This window comes from Corvus moneduloides, chromosome 1 (assembly GCF_009650955.1).
Source record: "Corvus moneduloides isolate bCorMon1 chromosome 1, bCorMon1.pri, whole genome shotgun sequence".
NCBI lineage: Eukaryota > Metazoa > Chordata > Aves > Passeriformes > Corvidae > Corvus > Corvus moneduloides.
In genome coordinates this window covers 96161483-96186921 of record NC_045476.1, presented here as the reverse complement: position 1 = coordinate 96186921, position 25439 = coordinate 96161483, and the positions used below count along the sequence as shown (strand labels likewise).

At 37.9% G+C, this 25439-nt stretch overlaps 1 protein-coding gene across 4 annotated transcripts in view; it reads left to right on the top strand.

Annotated features, from left to right (window-relative positions):
- Window positions 1-25439, top strand: part of PTPN3 (protein tyrosine phosphatase non-receptor type 3) — a 165049-nt gene that overhangs the window by 46638 nt on the left and 92972 nt on the right. For 3 of the 4 annotated variants that reach the window (XM_032119156.1, XM_032119154.1, XM_032119175.1), the window contains exon 2: window positions 21602-21756. In XM_032119156.1, coding sequence (XP_031975047.1) covers window positions 21602-21756 — 155 coding nt within the window. Of the gene's footprint in view, window positions 1-7914; window positions 7920-8320; window positions 8327-21601; window positions 21757-25439 lie in introns of those variants that run through there. The other variant, XM_032119165.1, reaches the window with a different exon arrangement.

Genomic DNA, 25439 nt, shown 5'->3' with positions numbered 1-25439 from the left:
ATTCTGTAAATGTAGTTTATTTTGCATGGTGCCTGAAAAGGTTGCTAAGAATTTAGCCATGCATGAGTTTGACTGCTTAGTTAAAAAAACTTCATTTTTCTGTGTATTAATAAAACAATTTGAAAAATGGAATAGTAGAACAAGACAGCATAGGCTGCTTGTCGAGGTATGCAGCATTTGATGGCTGTTTCATAGAATGTTGCAAGCCAGTGATAAAATTACAAATATTTTTTTATAACTTATAATTGTGGGGAACAATTTGGGTGGGGGGGAATCAATACTTTCTGCTTTATTCCAAAAGTGTAGGCAATTTGAGGTTGAGAGAAAATTCAGATCTGCAAATATTAAGCAACTCCTAATTTGTGAAAATACTTGTGATACTGTACTTTGTGTATATTACATTAACAGCTTTTAATAAGACTGCATGTAGGTGTAGGGTTTTATATTTGCAGCCACGATGGGGGGGTTTTCTATTCTTCTTTCTTTCAGATTTGTTTGACTTTAGCAACACGGTTTTTCTTTGAAGTAGTTGCCAGAAAGTTTAATAAGTGGGGAAAATTTCTGTGGGACCACACCATTCAGGGAGCACTACTGATATGACAAGAAAATAAAAATCCCTGACATATTTTAGAACTCCCTGGAATACTCTTGTAGTAAAGCAGCTGTCCTAATTGTAGCTTTCTGTGCATTAAATTCCATGGTTTTTAAGTTTATTCTCCAGCTTTGGTTAGTGTGCTTCCTATTCATATTGCAAATGCACACCTGGAGAAAAAGATACCTATCTAAACGCAGCTGGTGATTTGGCACTTGGTAGCTGAGAAGGCTCCAGGATTAAGGAGAGCACAGTGATTCTTGGTAACTAGGAAGTGATTCAGTATTTAATATTGGAAAGAGTTGTGGGTGTGGGTTTTGTGGGTTTTGTGTTTTTTTTGTCTTATGTCTCTTTTGAACAGATAGCGCTTTATTATTTTTCAGATAAATATTTAATCTTTCCATTCATTCATGTCCTGATATGTGGTGCCTTTGACCAAAGGTACCAAATAACTGATGGATCATGCAAGTGTTCTGTCACTATTCAGTTACAGAGCGCTCTGCTTCTAGCCAGTGCACTGCATATATCAGGTAGTATCTCCCTGGAATGAGTCAGGAAGATCACACTTTTGTTGTAGCAGATTGCATGGGTTTACAACATCACAGTTATTTCTCCTTGTCACTATGAGCGGAAGAACACTGTTACACAGACGTGTAAAATCTGTGGTAAACTGGTAAACACTGTTTATTACGTGTTAACATATATCGGCTTTAGATCCTGAGATATCAGTACATTTGATTTTACTGTGAGTGTCATTCGTCTAATTGTTCTTGGTTTCTAAACAAATTTATCTGACTTGTGAGCCATCAAAGGTCTTGTGGTAATCTAACAATGATGCAGTGGAATATGAAGTTGGGCATGTTCAGAATTAGGAAGATTTTCTTCACCAGGTGAATTAGCAAGCTTTGGAACAGGGTGTCCAGGGAAGTGATGGAGTCACCATCCCTGGGGGTATTTAAAAGATGCAGATGTGGCACTTAGGGGCATGGGTTAGTGGTGTCAGTGCTAGGCTAATGGCTGGACTTGATGATCCTGGAGATCTTTTCCAGCCTAAGTGATTCTATGATTTTGATAAAGATAATTCATCACTAGAATAACTTCTTGTTATTTGTGTTGACTTCTTGGTTCTGAAAACACAATATAAATAATGTTTCTTCAAAAAAACCCCTCCATCTTCGTGGAGCAAAAGGATTCCAGAGGAGTTGTGATTGTTTTATATAGAATCTTTCTTGTGATGTGGTACCCATTTTCTTTAGCTTACGAAGGAGGATTCTGACCCTTTATTAAAAAGTTTTGAAGGATCATATCCTTTTACATTAGAATTTGCAAAGATTAATTAATGTGGTCTTAAAAGTGAACCTGTAGAATCTGTTGACCAAAGTTAGCTCTGTCGCTGAGTACTCTCAGGAGCAAGCGATTTTGTTACTATTATCAGTTACAACTTGTGTTACTTGTTAACCAGTGCGTGCTGTGTTGGACAGACTGGGAGCAGTGTCGTGTTCTGTACTACGGTCATCATTGTTTGGTTTTGCTTTTTTTTTTTTTTTTTTACTGATTACCCAGGAAGTAAATCTTTCCCAGTATAAAACAACTGGCTTCAAATTTCCCTTTTAGGTGTCAAAGCAAGCAGCCAAAGACAATTACAAGCTGTGTTAACTGGGTATGAAGGAAATAAATCTGAATGTTGCTTAGTCTCCCAAGTGTCGAGCACTGCAACTTTGTTATCACCTCATTTGCCAAAGGCAAAAGTAGATATTTTTTTTTCTGTCCCATGTTCGTGCCTCTGCCTTCTGTCCCCCAGAGGTTTATAAAAAGAACACATTAATGTAAACCAAACATGGTTTCGTCTCCTCCACTGCTTATCATCATAGGATCATTGAATGGTTTGGGTTGCAAGGGACCTTCAAAATCATCAAGTCCCAACCTCTGTGTGGTGTGCAGGGACACCTTCCACTAGACCAGGTTGCTCAAATCCCCATCAGACCTGGCCTTGAACACTTTCATGGATGAGGCGTCCACTGCCTCACCACCCCCACAGGAAAGAATTTTGTCCTGATATCTGATCTGAATGTACTCTCTCCTAGTTGAAAGCCATTCCCCTTTGTCCTATCACTATGCTCGTGCAAAAGATTCCTTCTCCAGCTTTCTTCTAGTCCCCCTTTAGGGACTAGAAGGCGTAGTTTATTTAATTAGGTAAAATTACTTCTAATCCTAAAATACTATGCTTATCCTTATAACTTTTTTTTACAAAAGTAGATTGTAGGCCTAATGTTGCAGAAACTCCGAAGAAAGTGTTCCTGTAGGTGTCACCTCGGTTGCGTGGATGGTCACAGCACTGCAGGAGTCCTGCGCGTATCAGTGGTCCTCGGCTGCCACGTGCTGGCACCCAGAGCTGTGAAATGGCCTCTCTTTGTTAGAGATGGCTCACAGCACTCCTTAAAGCACGGTTGCTTTGCTTTTCTGGCAGTGTGGAGAAAAACTGGCTTTACAACCATCTGCATGTTATAAGGGAAAGTTGAACTTTTAACATGGGTAATAAAAAAAGCCTGTTTTACTGGATTGATTAGATGGCAACTTCAAGGCAATCAGCAAATGTGCTTCTTGCCAGCAGATAAGGTCAGACAGCATGAGGAGCCTGGCTTTATTAATGTCCTTCTTTTCCATCTGTTGAGATCCCTTTTGGCAGTTGATGTGTGACAAGTAAATGAGGTGCAAGTTTCTGTGTCTTCATACTTTTAACTTTGATGTGCTGTCAGCTGACTTCAAGCAACATTGGGTCAAATAAACACTCAGCTCCTGAGTTTTGCTGCTTAAAAAGCATGGTGGTTGTCCATCCCCGCACCAGTAATGTCCAGTTCTGTTGGTTAGTTTCAACACGTTTTATAGGTATAATGTGTTAAAGGCATCAAGCTGCGAACTATATAAAGAGGTTACTGCCTGCCCTAGGGCTGGGGCTTCTGTGTGAGGCTCTGCAGATGTTTGTATTGCTCTGCCCACATGGCAGAGAGTGAGCCTGACTGATGTTCAGTCACTACCTACGTGGTGCTTTCTACATCCTCTGTCGGACAGCTGGGCAAGACTGGCAGTATGGAGGAATGTGTGGGACTCACAAAGGCTTGGGATCTGGGAGAACAGGGGAAGGGCTCACGCTTGGAGAACTGGCAGCTTGGAATCCTAAGAGGTGAGAGTAGTAGTAGGTGCATATTCAGAGGCATCCTGTGTGACTCTCTAGGACAGTGGATGGTGCCAGTTACTCACCAAAAGCGATCACCGATATATTACCAAGTTGTTATAGGACTTGACCAGTTACTTCTGTTATAAAGCTGTAGTTACTTGAAATAAATATTCTGCAGACATTAACTTCAAATATTATGCTTTTATTTGCAGGAGGCTTATGTTGTTTACTGTTTTTTTTTATTTTGTTCATGGTTTTTGTTGTTTTTTAATTAGATGCCTGGATATTAAGGGAAAAATAATATTTGCTTTGAGAACTATTAAACTCTGGGAATAGGTTATGTAGAGAAGTATTAAAGTCTTCCTTGCTGCCAGTATTCAAGGTTTGACCTGATAGGACCTTGGAAAATCTATTTTAAAGCCCTACTTTCAAGAACAGTTAGACCAGATGATCTCCAGAGGTCCTTTTCAACCTAGATTTTTTCTATGATTCTGTGATCTATTTCATATATAGCCATGTTTTTCTAAAATATTGGTGATAGTATAATGAAAATTACATTAATCTTGTTAAAATAAAAGATATCTTTTCTGTTGAAAATAAATGTGAGAAATCGGTCCACCAATGTAATACTGTTGCCAGTACACAATGATAGCCTTATTAAAAGTTTACGTTGTTCTATATTAGAGAAATAGCTATAATGCTAAAACTCAGTTATTTTTACTTTTATGAGAGCAGAAAGAGCTTTTTGCATCCTATAAGGATTTTGCTTGATGCACACCATGCTGCTTGAGTAGCATTTAAAAACCTAGTTTCAAACCTCATTAGGAAGCATTTGACTATTAGTAGCAAATACTTTTCCCCCTTTATTATTGGTTATGTGCAAATGATGAATGCCTTTATGAAGATTTTATGGCTGACTGCATGTTGTGTATGCATATGGATATATATGAACATAACATGTATATTGATGTGTTTGTTGCAGAACAAATTGAGCTTGTTAAGCTTATAAATGGTGGAGCTGTGTTTGTTTCACAACACTTTGAAGTAGACATATCCTGTTTGTAGTTGGTTTCTGGGTATTTTTGTTGGTGGGTTTTGTTTTTTTTTAAAATTTGTCTGTCTGTTTTCCAAAATGGCCAGCTGTAGTTGTTGGCCTTCCTGGTGTAAGTGTTTTCGGTTTTGTCCCAGCAGTTCATTGTAGAAATTGTTACAAAGTCAATGTAATCTATTGAAATTCCCTGTATGACATTTCAAATTAAGCCTTTCAAATTTTGCCAAGGTAATTCTGCTGTCTACTGGTTCAGGAAATAATCCTGAGATCCATGGTGATGTCTGTGTGTATACTATATGAAATCTGTACAGTGCTGCAGAAGACCTAAAAATTTAGACCTGGCTTTCAGAATGGAAATTAAGTATCTCTTACTGGAGATAACAAAATCCTGTAAGCTACTTCATGGGAAAGTATACTTAAATATTCAAAACCTTTTATGTTAACTTGTGACTGATTTGCAAGTAAAATTAGGTGTAGGGACTACTTGATTCAGTGCTGATTTGGCTTGAGTTTATCTAGCAACTTTTAGATGCTGTTTCCAGTGCTTAACTTTGCAATAGAAACGGTATTGTATATAAGGATATACTTTACAAGCCTGTTTTATAATGACTCCTCAGGTTCTTCTAAATTTTTTTTTTCTTTTTCATTAAGCTAGTAAAAATATTTCAAGCAGGGGAAAAAAACAGTTACAAGGTCAGCATTTCTCTAAATAAAAACTTTGTGGTTTTTTACCTAGTGTTTCTAATGAGTAATTATTTTTTTTGTTGCCTGTTTAAATTATTTTATGTCTTTATTTTCTTTGCATTTAGATCAACCCTACCTTTTTTTTTTTCTCCTGGCACCTAACCGCTTTAGGACCTGCTCTTGAAGTCAGGAGCAAGGTGTTTGCACTGTGCTTGCCTTTGAGAAGAGATGTTTGATGTAGAAGTTTCTTATTCTTCCATGACTCCTTAGCATAATTGCAGCCATCACAGACCGCGTTCAAACATACAGCGCTGCTCCAGGCACTGGCGTGCTGTCACCTTTCTCTGGATAGCTAGATTTATAATTAACTACTGTTTGCACAATTACAGATATTTTAATTTAGGTGACAGCTCCCCTTAACAGGGCAGGGAAGGAAGGGGAGAAAAGACCTTCAAGTGGATTAGTGCTAGAATAGAGGAGTTGGTGGTTTTGAATGCCTGCTAGCAGCAATGAGCGCACTTCTCGAGGCAGGCAGAGCGCAGGCTGCCCTGGGGTTTGTTCCGGGCGAGAGGGCGGTGAGCCCGCTGTGTTGGCTCAGCTCGCAGGTGCTCTGGAAACACCCCCATCTCCAGGCGGGGTTTGGGAGCCTCCTGCCCGGCCCTGGTTAATGAGTAGCTTGGACCTCCGTGTTCCTGGAGCGAGGCGGTCCGACGGTGTCGCGGCGGCAGTGGGCAGGGTGTGCTGGGCTGGGGGCCCTGCAGCCACGCTTTTGGGGGTGGCAGTGGGCCCAGCACAGCCTGGCTTCTCTTCCAAGCTCAGTTTTCAAGCCTCTTTTGGAGGTTTGCATGGCTGAAAACCAGAGGAAAGTAGCCATCTGAAATCTGTATTTTTGAACTTTTTAATCCTTTCTGTACTGCATTTGTAATGAGAGTTGTATTTTGATACTGAAGTTCTGAAGTTTGATAACACCTGGTAGTAGCTGGACTTCTAAATTTAGGAAAAAATGCTATAGCTTCACAAGGATTTAATTTTACTTCAACTACATTGATATTCTGCTATTTTTGCGTTCCAAATGTTTGATTAATTGATCAAAACAGTTTTGTTTTTTTTTCTGGAGCAAATTACAGTATGATTCTTCTGGTTCAACCTACATGAGTAAGAATGCACATTTCTTTCTTACAAGCTTAGTACACTACAGTACTAGTTTAATTTTGTACATCTTTGACAATGTTGCCAGTTTTTACCCTCATAGTTTATTATTGGTCATTGAACAAAAAGGTCTTGGAGATAAGAAAGTGACAGTCAGTTAAACTGTTGTATACTGAAAGCTTGGGGTAGAAGAAAGTAATTAGTATGGTCTGTGATGATAGTTGTTATAACACCACCAGAAAGAGTTGTCATATTTGTTCTTCCGAGGTTTTCATTTCCCTTTCCTTCTGGAGATATTGATAAGGGGGAGCTGAGGGGCTGGTCTTGCAGCATTAAAAGTGAATGATGGCAAAATATTTTATACTGTGACAGATCAAACCATCTGTAAAACAAGAACTTAAGACCTGCATTTAAGTGTAATAGTGCATGTCTAGCACAGAAGTTAATGTGTGTATGTGGCCACTGTTAGCTGTCCATACACAAAGAATTTGAGTCATGTTGGAGGAAAAGGGGACAAATTTAGTAGTAAGAGAATCCCAGATAGTTGAATGAGATGCATCTGACTCCTCACACAGCTGCGCAGATAACATTGTTTGAGATTGGCTGAGACTAAAAGGGGACGCTGTCAAGGAAACACTTCAGACTCAGCATGAAATTGTACTAGCTAAAATTAATGAAGGGAAACCCAAAAAAGATACTGAAACTTCAAAGGGCATTTAAAAAACCAAGCAACCATGATCCCCCAAAAAATCCCAAAACAAACAAAAAAAAAAAAAGCCCCAAACACCATCTTTTATTTCACAATAATCAGTGGTTTAACCACTCTCCTTTTTTTTTTTCTTTTAATGGTAGTAGTAGGAATTTGTAGAAATCCTAAATACGTTTTTTTTCTTTTTTGCTTGGCACTGATCTAGTTCTTCAGGTGCAAACTTCATTCATTGTTTTAAAATGCCAGGTAATTCTCCTCTACTGTCTCATCTAATTTATCCTTCAGTCTCTACATGGTTGTCATACCCATTACCATTTGCTTTGTTCCATCCCATTATGTTTTTATGTCTGGTCTTCTGCTTATTCTACTTGAAACCCCCTATATTCTTCAGAGCCTCTGCTAGTTCCTGATTCAATTAGTCTTATCAGTTCTGATTTATTTTTACATTTGAACATCATCTGATATAATGCTTTTAAAATTTATGGAAAGGGGAGCTCTTTCTTCATGAATGCAATAAAAAATAAACCAAGAGGCATTCCCTTTTTGATTTTTCCTCAAGGTCTTGAAGTGCTTCCCAGCCAGAGCTTTGCTATGAAGTTCTCCTAGACCTCCCTTCCAGACATGCTTCTGTGATTCATTTTGGCTGCTTTGTGTTGGCTGGCTGAGGGTAGGCAGCCAGCTTGTCATTGCATTCAATCTCCAGCAAAACTGTCCTACCAGTTATTCTTTCTAGTCTTGAAAATTGCCTTTACTTTGAAAGAATTTCTGTTCTTGTCGCATTGCTTCAAGAGGGGGACTCTATGCTGCTGCATGAATTTAACCTGGTTGAGAGTTACATACCTTGCAAGTTTTGGCTAGATTTAGCAGTTAATTTGCAATGCATGCAGAAGCTGAATCCCCACCCCATTTTTGCAAGGGACAAACTTGCTTAGGTGAAATTCTAGGTTTTATTAATAGCAGGAAAGTGTATGTGGTGTAGGTCGGAATTTGTACTTTGATTGCAAAGATTGGTTGGCAGTTGAGAGCATTCAGCATGTGTAAATATTGATGTCACATTCAGAAAGCTCTTGTGGGCAAGCAGACCACTTACTTGGTCATGACAAGTACATTTTGCACTAGGAAAGCAAGTAAGATTAAATAAGCTAAGATGAGTATTTTTATTTAGGTGTAATTTAGGGTAGGCAATCTGGAATAGGGGTCATTACCTTTGTTACTGATTACAGCGTAAGCTTAAATATTAGAGATCTATGTAAAGGTTTAGCTAATAGCTTTCAAAATCAAGTTGTTAATCTATTTTATTTAATTGCTAAGGTAAAATAAGCTTGATGACATCAAAGAATCCATTCCAAATTAATTTCTCCTTTAAAGCTCTCATGATGATCAGTTATTTCCAGCAAAAAAGGCTGTTTTGTCATTGATTTGCTGTACTGCTTACTTTTGGTCAATTGACGAGTCTTAAGCAAAACTAGAAATATAGTATTGTGTTTTCAAGTAGTCCTTGTTTTGGGGCTTTTCCTTTAAAATGCATTTCTGGTATATTGCAGGGTTATGAAAGACACACGAAGGCAAGAAAGCATTAGTAGTTGTGGACTTCTGTTTTTCATTCCAGCTGTTCTGTTGTCACAGCTCTAACCAGATGAGATGCTGCAGTCAACTCCTTCTACCTCTCCCAGTCCTTCCACATTAGGTTTTGAGGAATTTGCCTATTGCAGGGCATTGCCCATTACCTCTGCCTTGCAAAAGTGCTGAGCAGTGAGGAGACTGAGAGAGATACCGGATCTCAGCACTGTAAGCAGAGCTCTTCATTTTTGCTCCTGTTTCAGTATAAACCAGCAATGCTGGCCTAGTGCCTGCATTCCTCTGTAATCAGTTGCCACAGCATGCTAAGATTGCTTTGTGGGAAGTAGATAAATATTCTACCTGCCGGCCAGGAATACAAAAACTGAAATAGAAAGGCTTGGGGAATGTCAGATCAGTTGGCAAAATTTGGTGTGTGTGTTTGAAAATGCTTGGCATTGTCTTGTGCATTGAATGATTTGAAACTTAAAAACCAAACTAGCCTCTGAGTTAAAGACTCTGAAAAATAGCAGCAGTTGATACATAGGGACGCATTCTCAAAAATGAGATGGTTCAATTCTGTAAATTATGTGATCTTGGCTGTACATGGGAGCTTTAATAACCTTGTAAACACAAGGCTGAAGAGACTTGCATTACTTCAGATGCAACAGGAGGCTTTGTTATAAATGCCCATTTGTTGGATCACTGTGTTAAAAATGAACAAAAACTACCTAAGTGGGCTTAAATTATTTGTATAAATGCTATATGTCAGTAGAAGAGTTGGAGAAGAAAAACCAAACACCAAAAAAGCTATAACAACCTCCCCACCTTCCCCAATAAACCCAAAGAAGTACTTCACTCAAGAGCAAGAAGTTCTTTACCAGACTCCTTTACGAAATCTCACTCTAACCCATTCCATTTTACTCCCCCAAATTCCAGCTGTGGTTTGCATGACTCTTGCTCACTCTACTTTGGTGGCCTTGTGGCAGAAGTTTTAGCAGGTATTTGTCTAAAGCTGGCCCAATATGCTCACCCACCCTATGATGGTGGAGAGGTGCTCTGCCTTCTCTGGTCCAGGGAGGTGTTGGGCTGCCAGGGACACAGCAGTCCAGCCAGCCTGCAGCCTTTGGCTGAGCTTGGCACCAAAGCTGCGTTGAATCCTGACTGCGAGGTTGCTTTGTGGCTCTTTGGGGGCTTAAGTTAATGGATGTGTTGAAAGGAAGAAAATGACCAAAAGATAGCTGCCACTGGTTTGAAGTGGAGGGAAGATGCAGGAGCATCTATTTTAGGTGAATGCTTTTTGGTGCGGTCTGCTTCTGGTGTGGTGTGTCATGGTCACAGGGTGCGTGTTAATCTTGTGGGGTGGTGAAAAAATTGCTTAACAGGGATGTAAAGATGTAAATGTTTAGATTTTGCTAGTCTGAAACATACACTGTTTAAATACTGATGGAAAACAAGAAAGCACAAATTGTTTGCAAGCTAGGACTTGTTCTGTAGCATGTTTACTCTATTTTTTTCTTCACTGTGTGCAGGAATTACTTTCTTCTTTTAAAGTGAGGACATCTGAGCACGTGCAAGAATTGGAAAAATGACTAGCTAGTTTGGGTGGCAGTGTAGCTTTTTTCTGTTTGACTATTGTCTTTGTGCAGGAGGAGCAGGACTTGTGCAAAAGCTACAGAAATGCAGTGAGGTCTACTGCAGGTCCTGGAGAACAGTTTGATCTTATTGATAACAAATTCTTGTGACACTAGATGTTTTGAAGTCTCTGGAAAAAACTGAAAAGGGAAGAAAGAGATGTGCTTTGGTAAAATACAAATTTGTCTGTTAGTCATAAATGGGGGAGGAAGATGAGATGAAGATAGGAAAGAATGGCAGAAAACTGTTCATCTGTGGCCAGTGTTTACAAAGTGCAGATGTTCCCAGACTGGCTTTTCACAGTGTGTATTTGCTTTGTCTTCTTGACTTACAAATCATCATATGATGGGTTGGATTGGGAGGGGCCTTAAAGATCACCTAGTTCTAGACCACCTACCATGAGCAGGAATACCTTCTAGACCAGATTGCTCAAAGCTCCTTCCTGCCTGGCCTTGAACACTTCCAGGGATGGGACATCCACAACTTGTCTGGGCAACCTTCACCATCCTCAGAGTGAAGATTTTGTGCCCAATATCTAATCTAAATTTCTCTTTTAGTTTAAAGTCATTACCCCTTTTCCTCTCACTACACATCCATGTAAAAAGTTGTAAATTTTCTGGAGGTGTTCTTCTCCCTTAGTCCCCTCACATGGTAAGTAAACTTCTTACATGAACATCTTCAGTTTTGTTGTTCTGAATATTTTAACAACAAGAAGTTATGATCAAAGTATCAGGAGGTGTTTTAATTTTGTCATGTTTTTTAGGTTTTGATTCTGAGGTGCAAGGCTTTTGCAGTACATTTTCAAATTCTTTCCTGAAGGTCATGAGGTAGAACTTTGTGTAATTCCTTCAACACAACTAGTTTTGTGGGACTTGAGAATCTCCTGAACTTTTGTAATTTTGGACAGTCCTGTAGGATAAATTGAATAATAGAGTTGTAGTCTCTGAAAGAAATACTTTTTTCTGTCTGTAGAGCTTGAAGTTCCCTTCATAACATAACTTTCAATTTCCAGATTGCTATTGTGTCCTGCCTTTTTCTTGTAAAGGAAGAATTGCTGTGATTTGGTTATTTTACCATTTTATCTTTTTCAAGAGTATTCTGTGGTTAACTGCAGATTGCCAATTTTGTGTTCCAAATCCCTTTGGGGACTTTTTGAAGCCATAGGTTTTATAACAGAAGTCTTCTGTTATGCTTAAGGGAATATATTTCAAAGGCTTGTGGCAGAATGTGGATTATAAAATAGATGAAACAGGAATGTATAGAAAACAGTTCTGTGAAGTTTTAAGCTTTAAGGTTTAAAAGAAATATCTGGGTTCAGAAAGATAATTCATAGTAAATGAAGAGTTTTTTGTTCATTAACACAATTTACAAGACAGGCTTTCTTCTGAGATCTGGAATGATTTCTTGCAAAAAGTATGGACTGGGTTTTTTTGTTGCCAGTGATGGGACTTTTTCTTCCCAAGTTTGAATGGCATACAGTCCTCTGTTGTGTTGAGAAGCAGACTGGGTATTGTGCACAGTGGAAAACACCAAGTAACAGTGGCAGGTCTTGATCTGCTACTCAGCTGTGTCCACGCACGAAGGAAACTTCAGACTCTGCAATTTCAGGCTATTTCTCAAGTTTAGTAACAATCCAGCACTGAATGTTGTGTGGAATTTCTGTTTTCTTTAAAAGTGGAGTTAGCTTTCTGTGGCATTAGTACTCATTAACAGTCTCACAGCCATGATTAAGGTGTTTTCTCTCCTACTTTCCCCTTTGGCAACAAATGGCAGTCACCACTGCCAGCAGCATCCTTCTGAGCTGACAGATTTAAGGGCCATTCAGTCCTTCTGTAGAAGAACAAGTTCTTAAGTGTATCTACAACCCGGTTACCTACCCCTTACTTTTTCAAGGTTTTGAAAAGTATGCTTTGGCAATTATTTCCGTCGTGATCCATGTTCAATTTGGGCAGGAGGAAAGCGACCACTTCACAAAATGTCAATAGTGACAACATCAGAGATAGAATGTGAGCATTTAGATTCACAGCCTTGCGTTCAGTCTATACTCTGTTCTGTCTACAATCTGCTGCTTTCCTGCTCTTTAAAAAACAGCTTAAATTTCTTTTGCTTTGAAGAAAGAGGATGACATTTGAGGTACAATGACATCAGTCCTGTTGAAAAGACTGAAATCTTTGATAACTGTAGCTTTGATGTGCAAAATGTATTCCGTTAATTGGAGGCAAAAATTATAAAAAGATCTCTTTTATTTGTCTGGTTAATTTATACATGAAAAAATTTCTTTAGACATGTATTTGAGATATGAGGAAAGGCCTGTTTTGGAAAGCTGGTGTTTGGTTGGGTTTTTTTTAACACACCTGTACTCATAAGAGGCATTATCTGCAATTTGTGATTTTTTTTTTTTTTTTTTTTTTTTTTGGTAGGCCATCATCATGCTACATTGGCAAGTGAAATGTTTCAATGTATATCAGTAGTCATAGGTGGAGGACAACAGTTCAAAGTTACTATCAGAGAAGAGCATGCCTCACATAGGGAACGTTATATGGGCACTTGATGCTTTTCTGACATTCTCAGCAACATTCTCAAAAGTGAAATTTATATGTGTTTATTTATGTTACCCTACAGGAGGTAGAGATTAATATTAACCTGCAAGCATACTGGATAGTGTGTGATTTGTGTGAATAATCCTTGTTTTACTTTAAGGTGTTTTTTGTGTTTTAAAACCAGTAAAAGTGGCACAGGTAGTTTCTTGACTGTTTGATTAGTATCACACTATGGATATAGTAAAAAAGTGGAATTACTCTCTAAAAGCACGGTTTGGAAATATATTTTAATCCTTAGAGCTTTGGTTATTTTTTTACATCTCTTCCTCAATCTGTCATGCAGGTGATTAAAATTCTGCTTAAATATCACAACTTTACTTGGCAGGAAAATTGACATGATGGTTCTTGTTTCATGTTATGCGTCATACAAAAGTTTCAGGACACACAGTTTATTGCCTGCTATTTAGAATATGAGGTCTTTTTTGTATTTCAGTTTTCATATGGTGATTAATTTGATAACTGAGGTTTCAGAATATTTTAGTTGCTTGGCTTTGTAAATTTCAGTGGTGAATGCTTACCTACTTGGTTTTGAAAATTTGAAGGCATAAATTATTCATTCTATGTAAACTAATATATTTATTGGAAATCTTGGTAGCTGGGCACTATGGTGCTCAGCTTTCACTTTGACTCAGCATTCATGTTCTTCCACTCTTGTGTGTTAGTGTTGATAGTGTAAGACTCTACCAAGGTGAGGAAGGTGAACTTCGGCTTTCATTCTGCAGTTTTTATTTTGAATTCATGCAACATTGTTAGTTACCTCTTGAAGGCATTATTTGGGAAACAAAGTAGTGATAGCCCTTGCATTTTTCAGTGAGATGGCTTTCTTTTGTGCTGTGGTCTGCTTAAAGCTGAGGCAGGCAATAGAGGAAGCCATAGAGTTCCTGAATGCTTTGATTGGCATGGTGCAGGAAGTGCAGCAGGGTGCTGTTTACTGCCCCCAACACTGGTTGAAAGTGTTATTTTATATATGTGTTTTAAAAATAAACATTATAAAGATCTGCGATGTGAGCAATAAGAACTGCAACAAATGTGAAAGCATTATAAATGTGTCTGGTTCTCATCTGTATTTCATAGTGTAGGGAGCAGATCTCTGCAGATGCTTTTTCTTCCCACTATTTTTTTTCTGCTCTCACTCATTCTGCATGCAGTAGATACTATCTCTGTACTTGTGCTAATCCTGTGTCTCAGGTCTAGCAATAATGCTTCATGGTCTTTGAAATGACACATTAGATCCTACAATGCCTTACCTGCATGATTTTATTCTATATATGTAAAAAAAATTTGTGAAGTTGGCATGACCAGATTTATACCCTTGAAGTTTGAGGAGTTATTTGTACAATCTTGTTTGATCCTTTGCAAATATGACCAAAAAGTTTACCTCAGAAGTTGGAATAAAGGATGTTAAGAACACAAGTTCTGAACAACACTGAAATTGATGGTCAGTATTGTTTTTCCACCAATAAGCTCTTCTAGAATTTAGTTACCTTTAGGTTATCTGATTTCAAGATTAAGTTTTCAGATAACCAGTCCATGCTACTGAACATGTTGCTGAAAGGCTGGGATAATTCTTCTGACCGAAGGCTATTACTATGGAAAGACTATGATTATATTTGTCAAATAATCTCTGTTAACCTGTAATAGCAGCCTGTTCTGCTGCTTCAGTCTTAACAGCAAGAACTGTTGGGATGCCTAAAGCTGTGCATGTTTTAAGACTCTTCAGGTAAAAATGTTTTTGGTAAATCTTTGCAGGTAAAGCAAACCTTTGTCAAAAAGGGAGGGGAGAGAGGAAGAAGGTTCTCCAAAAAGTTGAAATGGAATCTTTGTCTCTAAAACTTGTCTTGGAATGAATATATATGCAATATATAAATACAGAAAAAACATCTGATGTGACTATTCCCCTTTTTAAGGATAATTCATTCACTTAGTGTTTTTACTCTGTCACTGTAAGATGATCCCCAACAGAAATGGTGTTCCCAATCCAGCTGCATGAGTGTACGTAGATCCCAGGCAGCAGAACTGGAATAAGACTGGGACGCTTACTGTGGTGCATGGTTTATCTGCACCAAGTACTGCAGCTGCTCACACTGCTTGCATTACCTTCAGTATTATATTGGTTTATTGGGATCTCAGTGACATGTCAGTCAGGATACAGTATAATGCTAGAACTAAAAGGCATATTTCCTCTCCCATCCATCTCTTGCAGTTTGTCTTAGACATTCATGCATGAACTTGCTGAATCCAGAATTTAAAATAGCTGGATTTCCCATGAAAAAACGTTGCAATATGGATTTACCAGGGTTGTGTTAAAATGAAAAGCTGAATGAAGTGCAGGAAGGGCTTGCAAAGCCATTTAATAACTTCATTTTAGGTACTAATTAAACATCTAACATCTTGTCATGGTGTGGAGATTTTTAAAAATTTATTCAACTGCATATATTGGATTCTCTTCTAAGAGGCAATGACTACTGTAGATAGGTAGGAACCTGATTTCTAGACATAGGAACAAATCTACTTTATTTACTTTTTGGCTTTTAAAAGTGAAATAAGAAGCTAGATTCTAATTTTGTGGAGATTAGAGGAGGAAAGAGTATCCACAATTACTTGTGGTCTGGTTTTTGTTTTTAGAACAAGCCCTTTTCCCTTGTAACGACCTTCATTGAAACTAAAATGCTTTGAAGTACATTCTAAATAAACAAATAGAGGTGTCATAGTATATATGGTCCACCCTGAAGGCTTATTTGTGGGTGAACTCCAGCATTAAGGGCCATTAAATGAAGAAGAGGTATCATTATATTTTACTGCGGAAGGATGTTTTTTCTTTGCTCTGTTCTGTACTAGTTCTGGTAAATATTGAGCTGGCAATACGTGTTATACCTGTTTAAGGTGTAACTTCAAAATGCCTGGTTTTTTGCTTATATGGACTAATTTTCTGTGAAGAATCTCTGCCTATAGGCTCTACTTTTCTGGAAAACTTAAGATGATAACAAGAATGATTTAAGCCTTACTAGTGCAATTTTTGATAACATTCTTAGAATGCTTTGGTAGACCTATTGGTTACCTATATGACAGATAAATAATTTTGCTGTGCTTGAAAATATCACAGGTGTCAGCCACTGGAAGCAAATATAAGAAAGCCAAATCTTTAATTTTATTGATGTTGATTTTAACCTTGGTGTGAAGAGTCTCAATTATAACGATATTGCTGCCTTTCTTAAAGAGCAATGGTTTGAAAACTTGCCGCTACTGCTTTGGAAGTTGTGTATCTACACACATGCACCAGCTTTCAACGTCGATATTAACCTTTATTTTTGTTCTAAGTAAGGCTATGCAGCCTGGTAATTTGTATTGTGGTCAATACCTCTTGGGATTTTCCTCTGAAATAAAAGAACTGAATTTTTTATTAATAGGGAGGCATCTAGTTTCTCATTGGGAATGTAGAAAATATGAAGTATTTCCTCTGCAGATGGTGAAAGCAGAAGCTGGTTTTCATAGATAGTGAGTTAAACCTAATTCTTCTATTTGGAAAATCTGGCTGAATAATTTAGTCGTCATCAAGATGCACTGATGATAGATATGGCTTTGAAATGTGTGAATAATTCTTGACTACATGGGCTGATGCATGCTAAAGAGCATTTGTATCAGTTGTCTTAGGGATATGCATTGTTAGAAAGACACCTTTAGTTTGTTCTACCTCTTACTATTCCCATTTAATTTATTTTGTATCTTTTAAGTAAAGGGACAGATAACCAGAAAATGTAACTGTTGTTTAAAGGACATGCAAGACTTGGGCATATCTTTAGTGCTACAGTTTTCCCCTTCCTTGTCAGAGATGGTCACTCAGACAATGAAAGTGGGTTAAAAGCACTAGCCTTTCATAAATTGCATTACCACAGATTTTGTAATATATATGATTTTTTAGAGGCCAATGTTTTCAGTAAAGACTATAATAAACAGAGAAAACTTAATGCAGTAGTCTCTTCCTAGAAAAAACATGAGTGCAACCACTTACAGGAGTAAATTATCCCCATTTACCCAATGAAATGAAGGTAATAAATGATTTATTTAAAAAAAAAATCACAAATCCAACAAAACTGTTCACAGTTATACAGAGTATGAATATGTGTAGAAGATCCTTGAATGTATACTCAGCAAATCTGCCCTTGATTTTATTCCTTGGTAAAAAAGAAATTAATGGTAGTTATACTGATAATAGAGTCTTAAATTTTTCTAACAACAATTTCCGAGCAAGGTGGAAAGAAATCAAATGCTAGTATGGAAAAAATATTTTTAAAAGTCAGTCTTCAATACGAAAGAGGAGGAGAACATGTTATTTTTGTTCTGCTTGACTGCAGCATTACTGTGGGAGAAGGCATGCATAACCAAACTTGTCCGGAAATGTGTTTAATGTACTTGGAAAACATTAACTTCTTTCTGTAGCTGTATTTGTATTTTTTTCTCCTGTAAGCCTATTGCATGATTTCATTATGGGATAGAATTCCACATGTTTGTTTTATACTTTGTAATTGTGAAAATAACTGTGTTTTGGGGGTGGTTATGTTTGTTTGTTTAATTAAAATACAGCTCCCAACTGCCTGGATTTGACATGTGTATTTTAGGGAAAGGGGAAAAAATATTTAAGTATTGACTTGTTGATAATGTTCAAAATTGTCTGACAGGTTTTTTTCTTTGGTTTCATTTGTGAATCAGCCTCCTTCCTGAGGCTACACACAGGAACTGAGATTTGCATGTAATGGCTGGTTCTGATTGCTCAGGGCTGGAGGGTGATTGCTGAGGCTTAAGAGCCGGCTTCTGGTCTTGCTGGGGATCTCAGTGGCCCCTCCGCCTTCCCCAAAAGCAGTTGCCCTTGCAGGTTCCTTCGTGTGCTTCTACATATTGCACTGGGGTGCTCAAGCCATTCCAGCAACCTGGCCCTATTTAAAATACAGCTTTAAACACATGGATGAAAAGTCATGGAGTAGATGCCAACAATTCGCTGCTCACCTGCCTCCTGTTCTCCTTCCCTTGCTCTTTAGGCTAGGGAGTCACAAAGTTGTTTCCTTGCAGACTTGCAGCTGAGCATGCGGCACGCTGAGGTGGGACATGAAAAGTGGTGTGGGCAGGTTCCTGCTGTGTGACACCTGTAACACTGCTCCCTCAGGAGCTCACTTCCGCACAGTGGTGCTCAAGGCCATGGAGGTGGGAAGTAGAAGGTGTGGCTTTCTCTGCTGGGGGCTCCAGCTGGTGACAGTTTCCTAAGGCTCGATTAGGCCCCTTGAGCTCCGGTTGACTGATGGCTGTGGTGTCCAAACATTCAGCCATTTGTCCCTGTCTTGGCACAGTTCCTGTGGTCAACTGGCTTTGTCAAGGACAGCCCCAGCTGGGGCTCTTTGCACGCCGTAAGCACAAACCATGAACTCTGTGTTGCTGCTGTGATTTTACATAAAACTGTAAAAAGAAAGGAATTGCAGGTTTTCATTTCTGAACCCAATGCAAATTGGTCTCACTAGCAGGTTTGAATTTCTCATGATGAATTTCCAACTTACTGCTTCACCTGGGGCATTGGGCATATAACCCAGCATCCAGCAGATCACCTGAAGGTGTTAAACCAAATTTAAGTGTGAAAATCGAGCACAAGACTATACATTTCAAACTAAGCACCTCTTGTTTTTTAATGAACTGCAGTATGTAAGTATGTGTTACTGTTAGTTCTTGGATAGCTTAGGATGTCCAGGAGACAGGCTGGGCTTCCTACAGAGAGACCGTGGTTTGAAATGAACCTGTAATTTCTTGTGTGACTATGCACAGTCACTCAAATAAAAATCATCAATTGGCTTACTCAGGTTTATTTTCTTGCAGTTGTAAGAGCTTTCTTTTTTGGTTGGTGATTTTTTTCTTGTTTTTCTGGATAGCAAGCACGTATACATATATGAATGTTATTGATACTATTGTATTGGCTTCTGCATTTGAAGTTTGAAGAAGTGAGTAGCAAGATCTAGCTAAATTGTAAAAAATAATTTGCTTGAAAAAATAGTAATGCTCTTCTGGAGAGTGATTAGGGTTAGGCATCAAAATGTCTGAAGGGTCTTGAAGTGTAGCTTAACTTGCAGCATGTTTTGCACTAAGGCTTCAGGGGCTGTGCACTATTTTCTTCCTTTCTCTGGGTAGATCAGGAGCAGAGTGCTGGAGACTCCTGTGAATGTTGCTCTCTGCTGAAGCCTGACAAAGTTTGAAGATAATTAGGGCACAGAGAAAGGGAATGGTGGAAGTGTAAGAGAGGTTGGGGATTATAAGCAAAAGGGTCAAATACCCTTTTTTCCCCAGGAGTGGAGAAGTCTGTGTGCTGGGGGCATTAGGCGTCACAATACAGACTGAGCCCTGAAGGCCAGGCTGATGAAGCCTTGAATCTGGCTGCCAAAAATACTCTCATCTGGTGGCTGGCCCACAGTGAAGGATAACCTTCCTCTTACCCATCAGTGGACAAGTGGGTAGAGAGCTGTTTCTGTAAGTGAGAAGGGGTTTTTTGCCAGCTGAGGTGGACAGTGGAGAAAAGACTTTGTGGTATAATTCATGTAGTTACTTGACTTTTTGCTGAAAGGTGAACACAGTGCTGAATAAGTAGTTTAAAACTTAGCTGCTAGAAAATTAGAGAATGTGAGATTGAAGGCTTCCTCTGCAGTCTTAGTTTGTCATCACCTTTTTGTATACTCTTGATAATTGGATAATTGTATGTTTTATTTAACAACAACCATTCCTGAATTAGCCTATTTTCTGGATATAAAAAAAATAAAAATTAACATACTGTGATTAACTGCAAACTGTATATCAAGAAAAATTGCAAAGCAATATAAGTGTTTGCTGGTTTATAAGGAAATATTGTTCATAATTCTCCTAAAGATTACATCTTCCTTTTTATCTCCTTCTTTAAAAACAAACCAAAGAAAAGAGCCAGAGAAAACAAACAGCTAAAACCTCCAAACCACACCTTTTCCTAGGAAAAAAAATGCATGCTGGCTGAAAAACGAGTCTTGACAGCTTACAGTTTTGATTTTAGAAAATATACAATGGTGAACTATCAATTGGCGGACAAAAAAACCTATGAGAGTATTGTTGGAAGTGTTGAATGCTTATGTGTGTCTGACTTCTGAGCTGTCTATGAGAAGGCAATTGTTTTAGCTGCTTCTGAGTGTAGATTACACATAGATGAGTGAAGATGGATCACTGCGCTGCTTTGTTGCCTTTGCAACCCCAAAAACCCCACTTTATATAATTTTACATGTCATGGCTCTTCATGCTTTTCATGTTACCCTTTTGAAGAGATGTGTGGTAGCTGCAATGCTTCAGTATTTTAAGTGGGATTTTTTTTTTCTAAATTCAATTTCTGTAGCTGAGTAAAAGAAAAGCCAGTCTGTGTTTTAAGGCAGATACACAAAAAAGGGGAGATGGCAAATTTGTACTCATATAGGCCCTATCCAGCTTGGCCAGCAGTCTATGTGACACTCATATTATGCAAGTCCCTTTGTAGCTGTCCCCTTATAAGTGAGGCATGGTTTGGTAATTGCTATGGTAATTAACCTGGAAAACTATCCTCTGCTTCGCTTGCCAACTGGCTTTAAACGCTGTGATGTTAATTGGTAAACTGATCCAGTGAAGAGAGGCTTGAAATGTTTACAGGCTTGTCTGAATTGAATTCACCTCTTATTTCAATGAATGGCTTTTTCTGTTTGATGGGATGTTCTTTTGTTTGTTTTAATTTGTAAACACTGGTTTTGAGAGTTTTGGTTTTCATGAAGACTTTTTTTTAAAAAGAAAAAAGCCCAAACAACAAAATAACTTTTTTCTTGCGGCATGTTCTTCTTTGATATGAATTTCTGGCTTCATGAATTTATGTATGCTAGACTGTAAAATATTGACATGTTTTAAGGTTCTGCTTGCCTTACATATGGTGTTTGTGTATATATTCCTGAAACAATGTGTTACTTGATAGAACCTGATTTGCATTAACTCGAGACTGTTCTGTCAGTTGAGAGTAAACAGAATTATTGTAGTGAAACTTGTATTGTAAATGCAAAAATATGTAGGAAATGTAAAAGGGGGTAAGGGGTTTCCTAGTTACAGATTATAAAAACCTGTCTTGACATTGCCTTCCTACTTTATAGTAGGTGTTTGGGTTTTTTACTGATTTAAACTAAGGCAGTGACTCATGCCTAACCAAGGTATACATTGCAAGGATTACCTGTGATTCTCTTGATAATGTTCACATTTAGAACATGGGAGCCCCCTCTATAGGTATGCATTTATGTTCTGGTTTACAACAAGCTAATTTTGCAACTTATTCTTTTACATAAGAAGCATTTGTTAACTTGGGGTCTTCATGATGTTGTGGGTTACTCTGAAAAGCAAAGATAGATAATTATAAGAACTGTCATTAAACATAATTTTTGTTTTATAGGTTATTCAGCAATAGTTATGAACTCCCGTTTACGAGCCTTAGGTGGGAGGATAAATAACATACGAGCATCAGAGCTACCAAAAGAGAAAACCCGATCAGAAATAATCTGTAACGTCCACTTTTTGGATGGCTCAGTACAAAGCTTCAAAGTCAACGTAAGTTCAGAAAACCACTTTCTTTTTAAATACATAGAAATTTGTTTGAAAGCTGCAGATGAAATATGCCACCCTGAGGTGTTTGGTATTTCCAAAGGATGTTGAAGATGTAACTTTGCCATAACAAATTGCAGAATTACTGATTATGAAGTGAGTTTATAACGTGCTATTTTAATTTATTTTCAAGCCAACCAACTTCAATGTCATAAACTCATGGCATGCAGATTGTATCTGGAAAAAGGTCTTCTATATGATATAAAACCCACGAAGAAACAGATCTGGTGATCATTATCAACTATGAATAACTAATTTATATATAAAGGGAACTCTCGAATTGGGGTGTGCTTCTCCTTCAAAGGACTGGTAAAAAGGTCTCCTCCTGAAAGGAGGAGGCCTTACAGATTCTTGTAGTGATGTCAGTACATATTTTCTGAAATGCAAAGATGATATAAACAGTGAAGACATTGTGGCTCAGTAGGACTATTCTGTTCAGTCTTTTGTACTTCAATAGAGTCTGTTTATATGGGTGTGGGCAGGGAACAGGGATTAATGGAGGTTTGTACTCTGTGTTTTTATTCTGTAAGGTTTATAACCTTTGGTACTGATTAAAATATCAGTTTATTTTTTATGAAAACAAAGGAAATGGCTTCACTTCTCAATCAACTTTCAATAGAATTATCTGACCATGCAGAAAAACTGTGGATAAATTTAAGTAGAATTGTGTGTATTTCTTTATATGATACTTATTTTATCCAATTTACCTTATTTGAGAAGAAGCATTTTGCTGAGGAAGCAAAATGTTTACATATGTTTACATTTCTTAGAGTACATGGTGCTTTCCAACAGGACATTCAAAACTGCACCCGAAAGTTGTATTATCCCAAGTCTTATTACAGTTCTCTTTGCAGACTGATTTTGTTTTTTAACTTTGTCTGTTGGATATTAATTGAAATATAAATTATTTGATAGCATAGAAAGGTTATTTTCACTGTAGTAGATACAGCATTAGTCTCATCTTAGTATGTATTTTGCATGCTATGTATTCATATATGCGTGTAATATTGGGGAGTGGGGTAGAAGGACAGAAAGAGAAGGAGCAACATGTTAGTATACAATTTCCATTCTTTGTCTCCAGCATGCCCTAGGAATTGCCTTGTCTGTCAGTGAGCTGGCATAATTGCAACACACCACCCTGCCTCACACAAGGATCTGTGTAAAATGAGGAATTAAAAATGTTTTTAAATCCATGCATAGTAGTATAATTGTTCTTTGTAAACAGATGGTTACACAGCTTTACATTTAGTTCTTGCCCTGAAGTCCCGCACTATACAAGTGAAATTTGCTTTAGGCAGTGTGGGCAATACGGGTACCATTGAGAAGGAACTATGTAGACCTTAAAGCAGCCTTTTGGTACCTAAAAGAAAGCTGTAGAGTGACTTTGTACAAGGGCATGTAGTGATAGAGCAAGAGGGGAATAGCTTCCAACTGAGAGAGGATAGATTTAGGTTAGATATTAGGAAGAAATTCTTTGCTGTGAGGGTGGTGAGGCACTGGAATGGGTTGCCCAGAGAATCTGTGGATGTCCCATCCTTGAAAGTGTTCAAGAACAGGCTGGATGGGGTTTTGCGCAACCTGGGGTCGTGTAAGGTGTCCCTGCCCATGGCAGGGAAGTTGGAACTGGATGATCTTTAAGGTTTCTTCCAACCTAAACCATTGTATGATTTTTTAAAATTCCGAACCCAACTGATTTCTCTCCCTACCTTCAGCATACCCCTAGGGTATCACTGCTGGTTACCTCCTTCACCCAGGAATTCTAAGGGCCTCCTTTACTGCAGCTGTGATGCTGAACTGCATAGGAGTGATGTAGGACTCAATATTGCTCTAGTTAAAACAAGCAGGGAGTGTGGCTAACCCGCTGTATTATGGACTACAAAAAGGAAGAGGTTTTGCAGAAGATTTATGTTCTTCGAGTACTGAGCTGTCATACTGGTAATGAGGGAGGTTGCACTTTTCGGTGAGGATGGCCTTTCCTGATTATTTAACCTTGATATCAGCCTAAGAATAGGCTTTGCCACACTCTGGTAGTGTCATAAGGACCATTTTTCAAAAGGGTTTGCAGCCAGCTGCAGAAAATTTGTGTCCAAGTTCTGCTTACATTAGCAGAAAAATTAAGCTTTGTGAAGTTTTTGCCTGACTCTGTGTGTGTGTGTGTTTATTTTAATTGCCAACATAATTCAGTTTCATGTCTTTGAGCAAAGAATAACTTGGGTCCTTGATCAGTCTGGGAATCAGTTGGCCATGTACTGAAGGACAGTAAGTTTTGCTCTGAACAGATTTTCCCCACTGGTGAAGTCTTTCTGTGTTGCTTTAGAGAAACTGTTTCTGGTATCAAGATGTTTTTCTCCACATTTAATTCATTTCTGGATGACAGGTTAATTGACAATTCCATATTTTAAATAAATTAAATATGCATATCACAGGGCATGATGATCCAGAAGACAAATTAGCAGAAATGTATTAAATGATGTAGTACTACATTATTAAAATGAAGGTGCTTTCTGAAGTGACTAGACATAGTTACAAGATACATGGATAAAAAGACCTACTATGTCTTGTGGATATTGTAAATATGTTTTCTAGTTTTTTTACTTTCTCAGCTTTTACAGTTATTGCTGAAATATGTTGAATTTTTCTCCTCTGTTGGAGTTCGGAGAATGGGAACTGAACAAGATCACCTCTTCTAAGCGTAAAGTGTAGTGTTTTCTCTTGAACATTTCTCTGCAGCATTATCAGTGGAAAATTAAGGTTGGAAATTTATCAGGGTTGTTTGTGATCTAATGGTACCTGGTTCTTATCTGTGAAGGCTCAAATTTTGGATAGATGTTCTGCTTTGAGCTAACATTAGGCTAATATTCACATATGCATAAGTAGGCTTTATGTTCATTGACAGGATTATGTTTTTCAATGACAAATAGTGGAAAGTAAAAGTGGAAAAGCAGAATGCTTGCAGCTTGGCCTTTGTGCACTTAATAGCATAAGTGGAATTGGAGAGTTCTCTCATTCTAATGACAATGGACTGAAAACAACTGAGCATTGCTTTGTCATGGAGCAGCTCTCTGAACACAGAATTCTTACTGCAAAAGGAGTTCTTTCTTTCAAAGCCATAAGGAGATTATGTAGAAAAATAACATTAAAGAAAAGAAACATCGTGGGTGAGAAGAAACTTAAGATAAATTTACTATAAGTTTAAACAAATAGATATTCCTATGTTGTCATTTCTTTTATCTTGTTGACAATGCAAATGTGTTCAAGACTATGGAATATGGGGTGGATTTAAATTTAATAGAAAGATAATAGATTAAATAGTCTAAACTTACAACACTGGGAACAACATATATTTTGGAATTTTGAACTAGTACTGACATCTTTAAAATGATGGTAGAACATTCATGGTATCTCAAAATACTGCATCTTTAAGAGAACAGGAAGAATAGAGATAAAACTTTCTTTTCATTCTCTAGAAACAGGATCTTTGTAGAACCCACAGAGCTGATTTTCACCAAATTTTGTTAACAAAATGCATGGCACTTTTGTAGTTATACTTATCTGTTTCTTTCTTCTTTATCATTCTGATGAATGCTACTTCAGATGGTACTTTGTTTTCCCAGTGGTTCTGTCTGTAG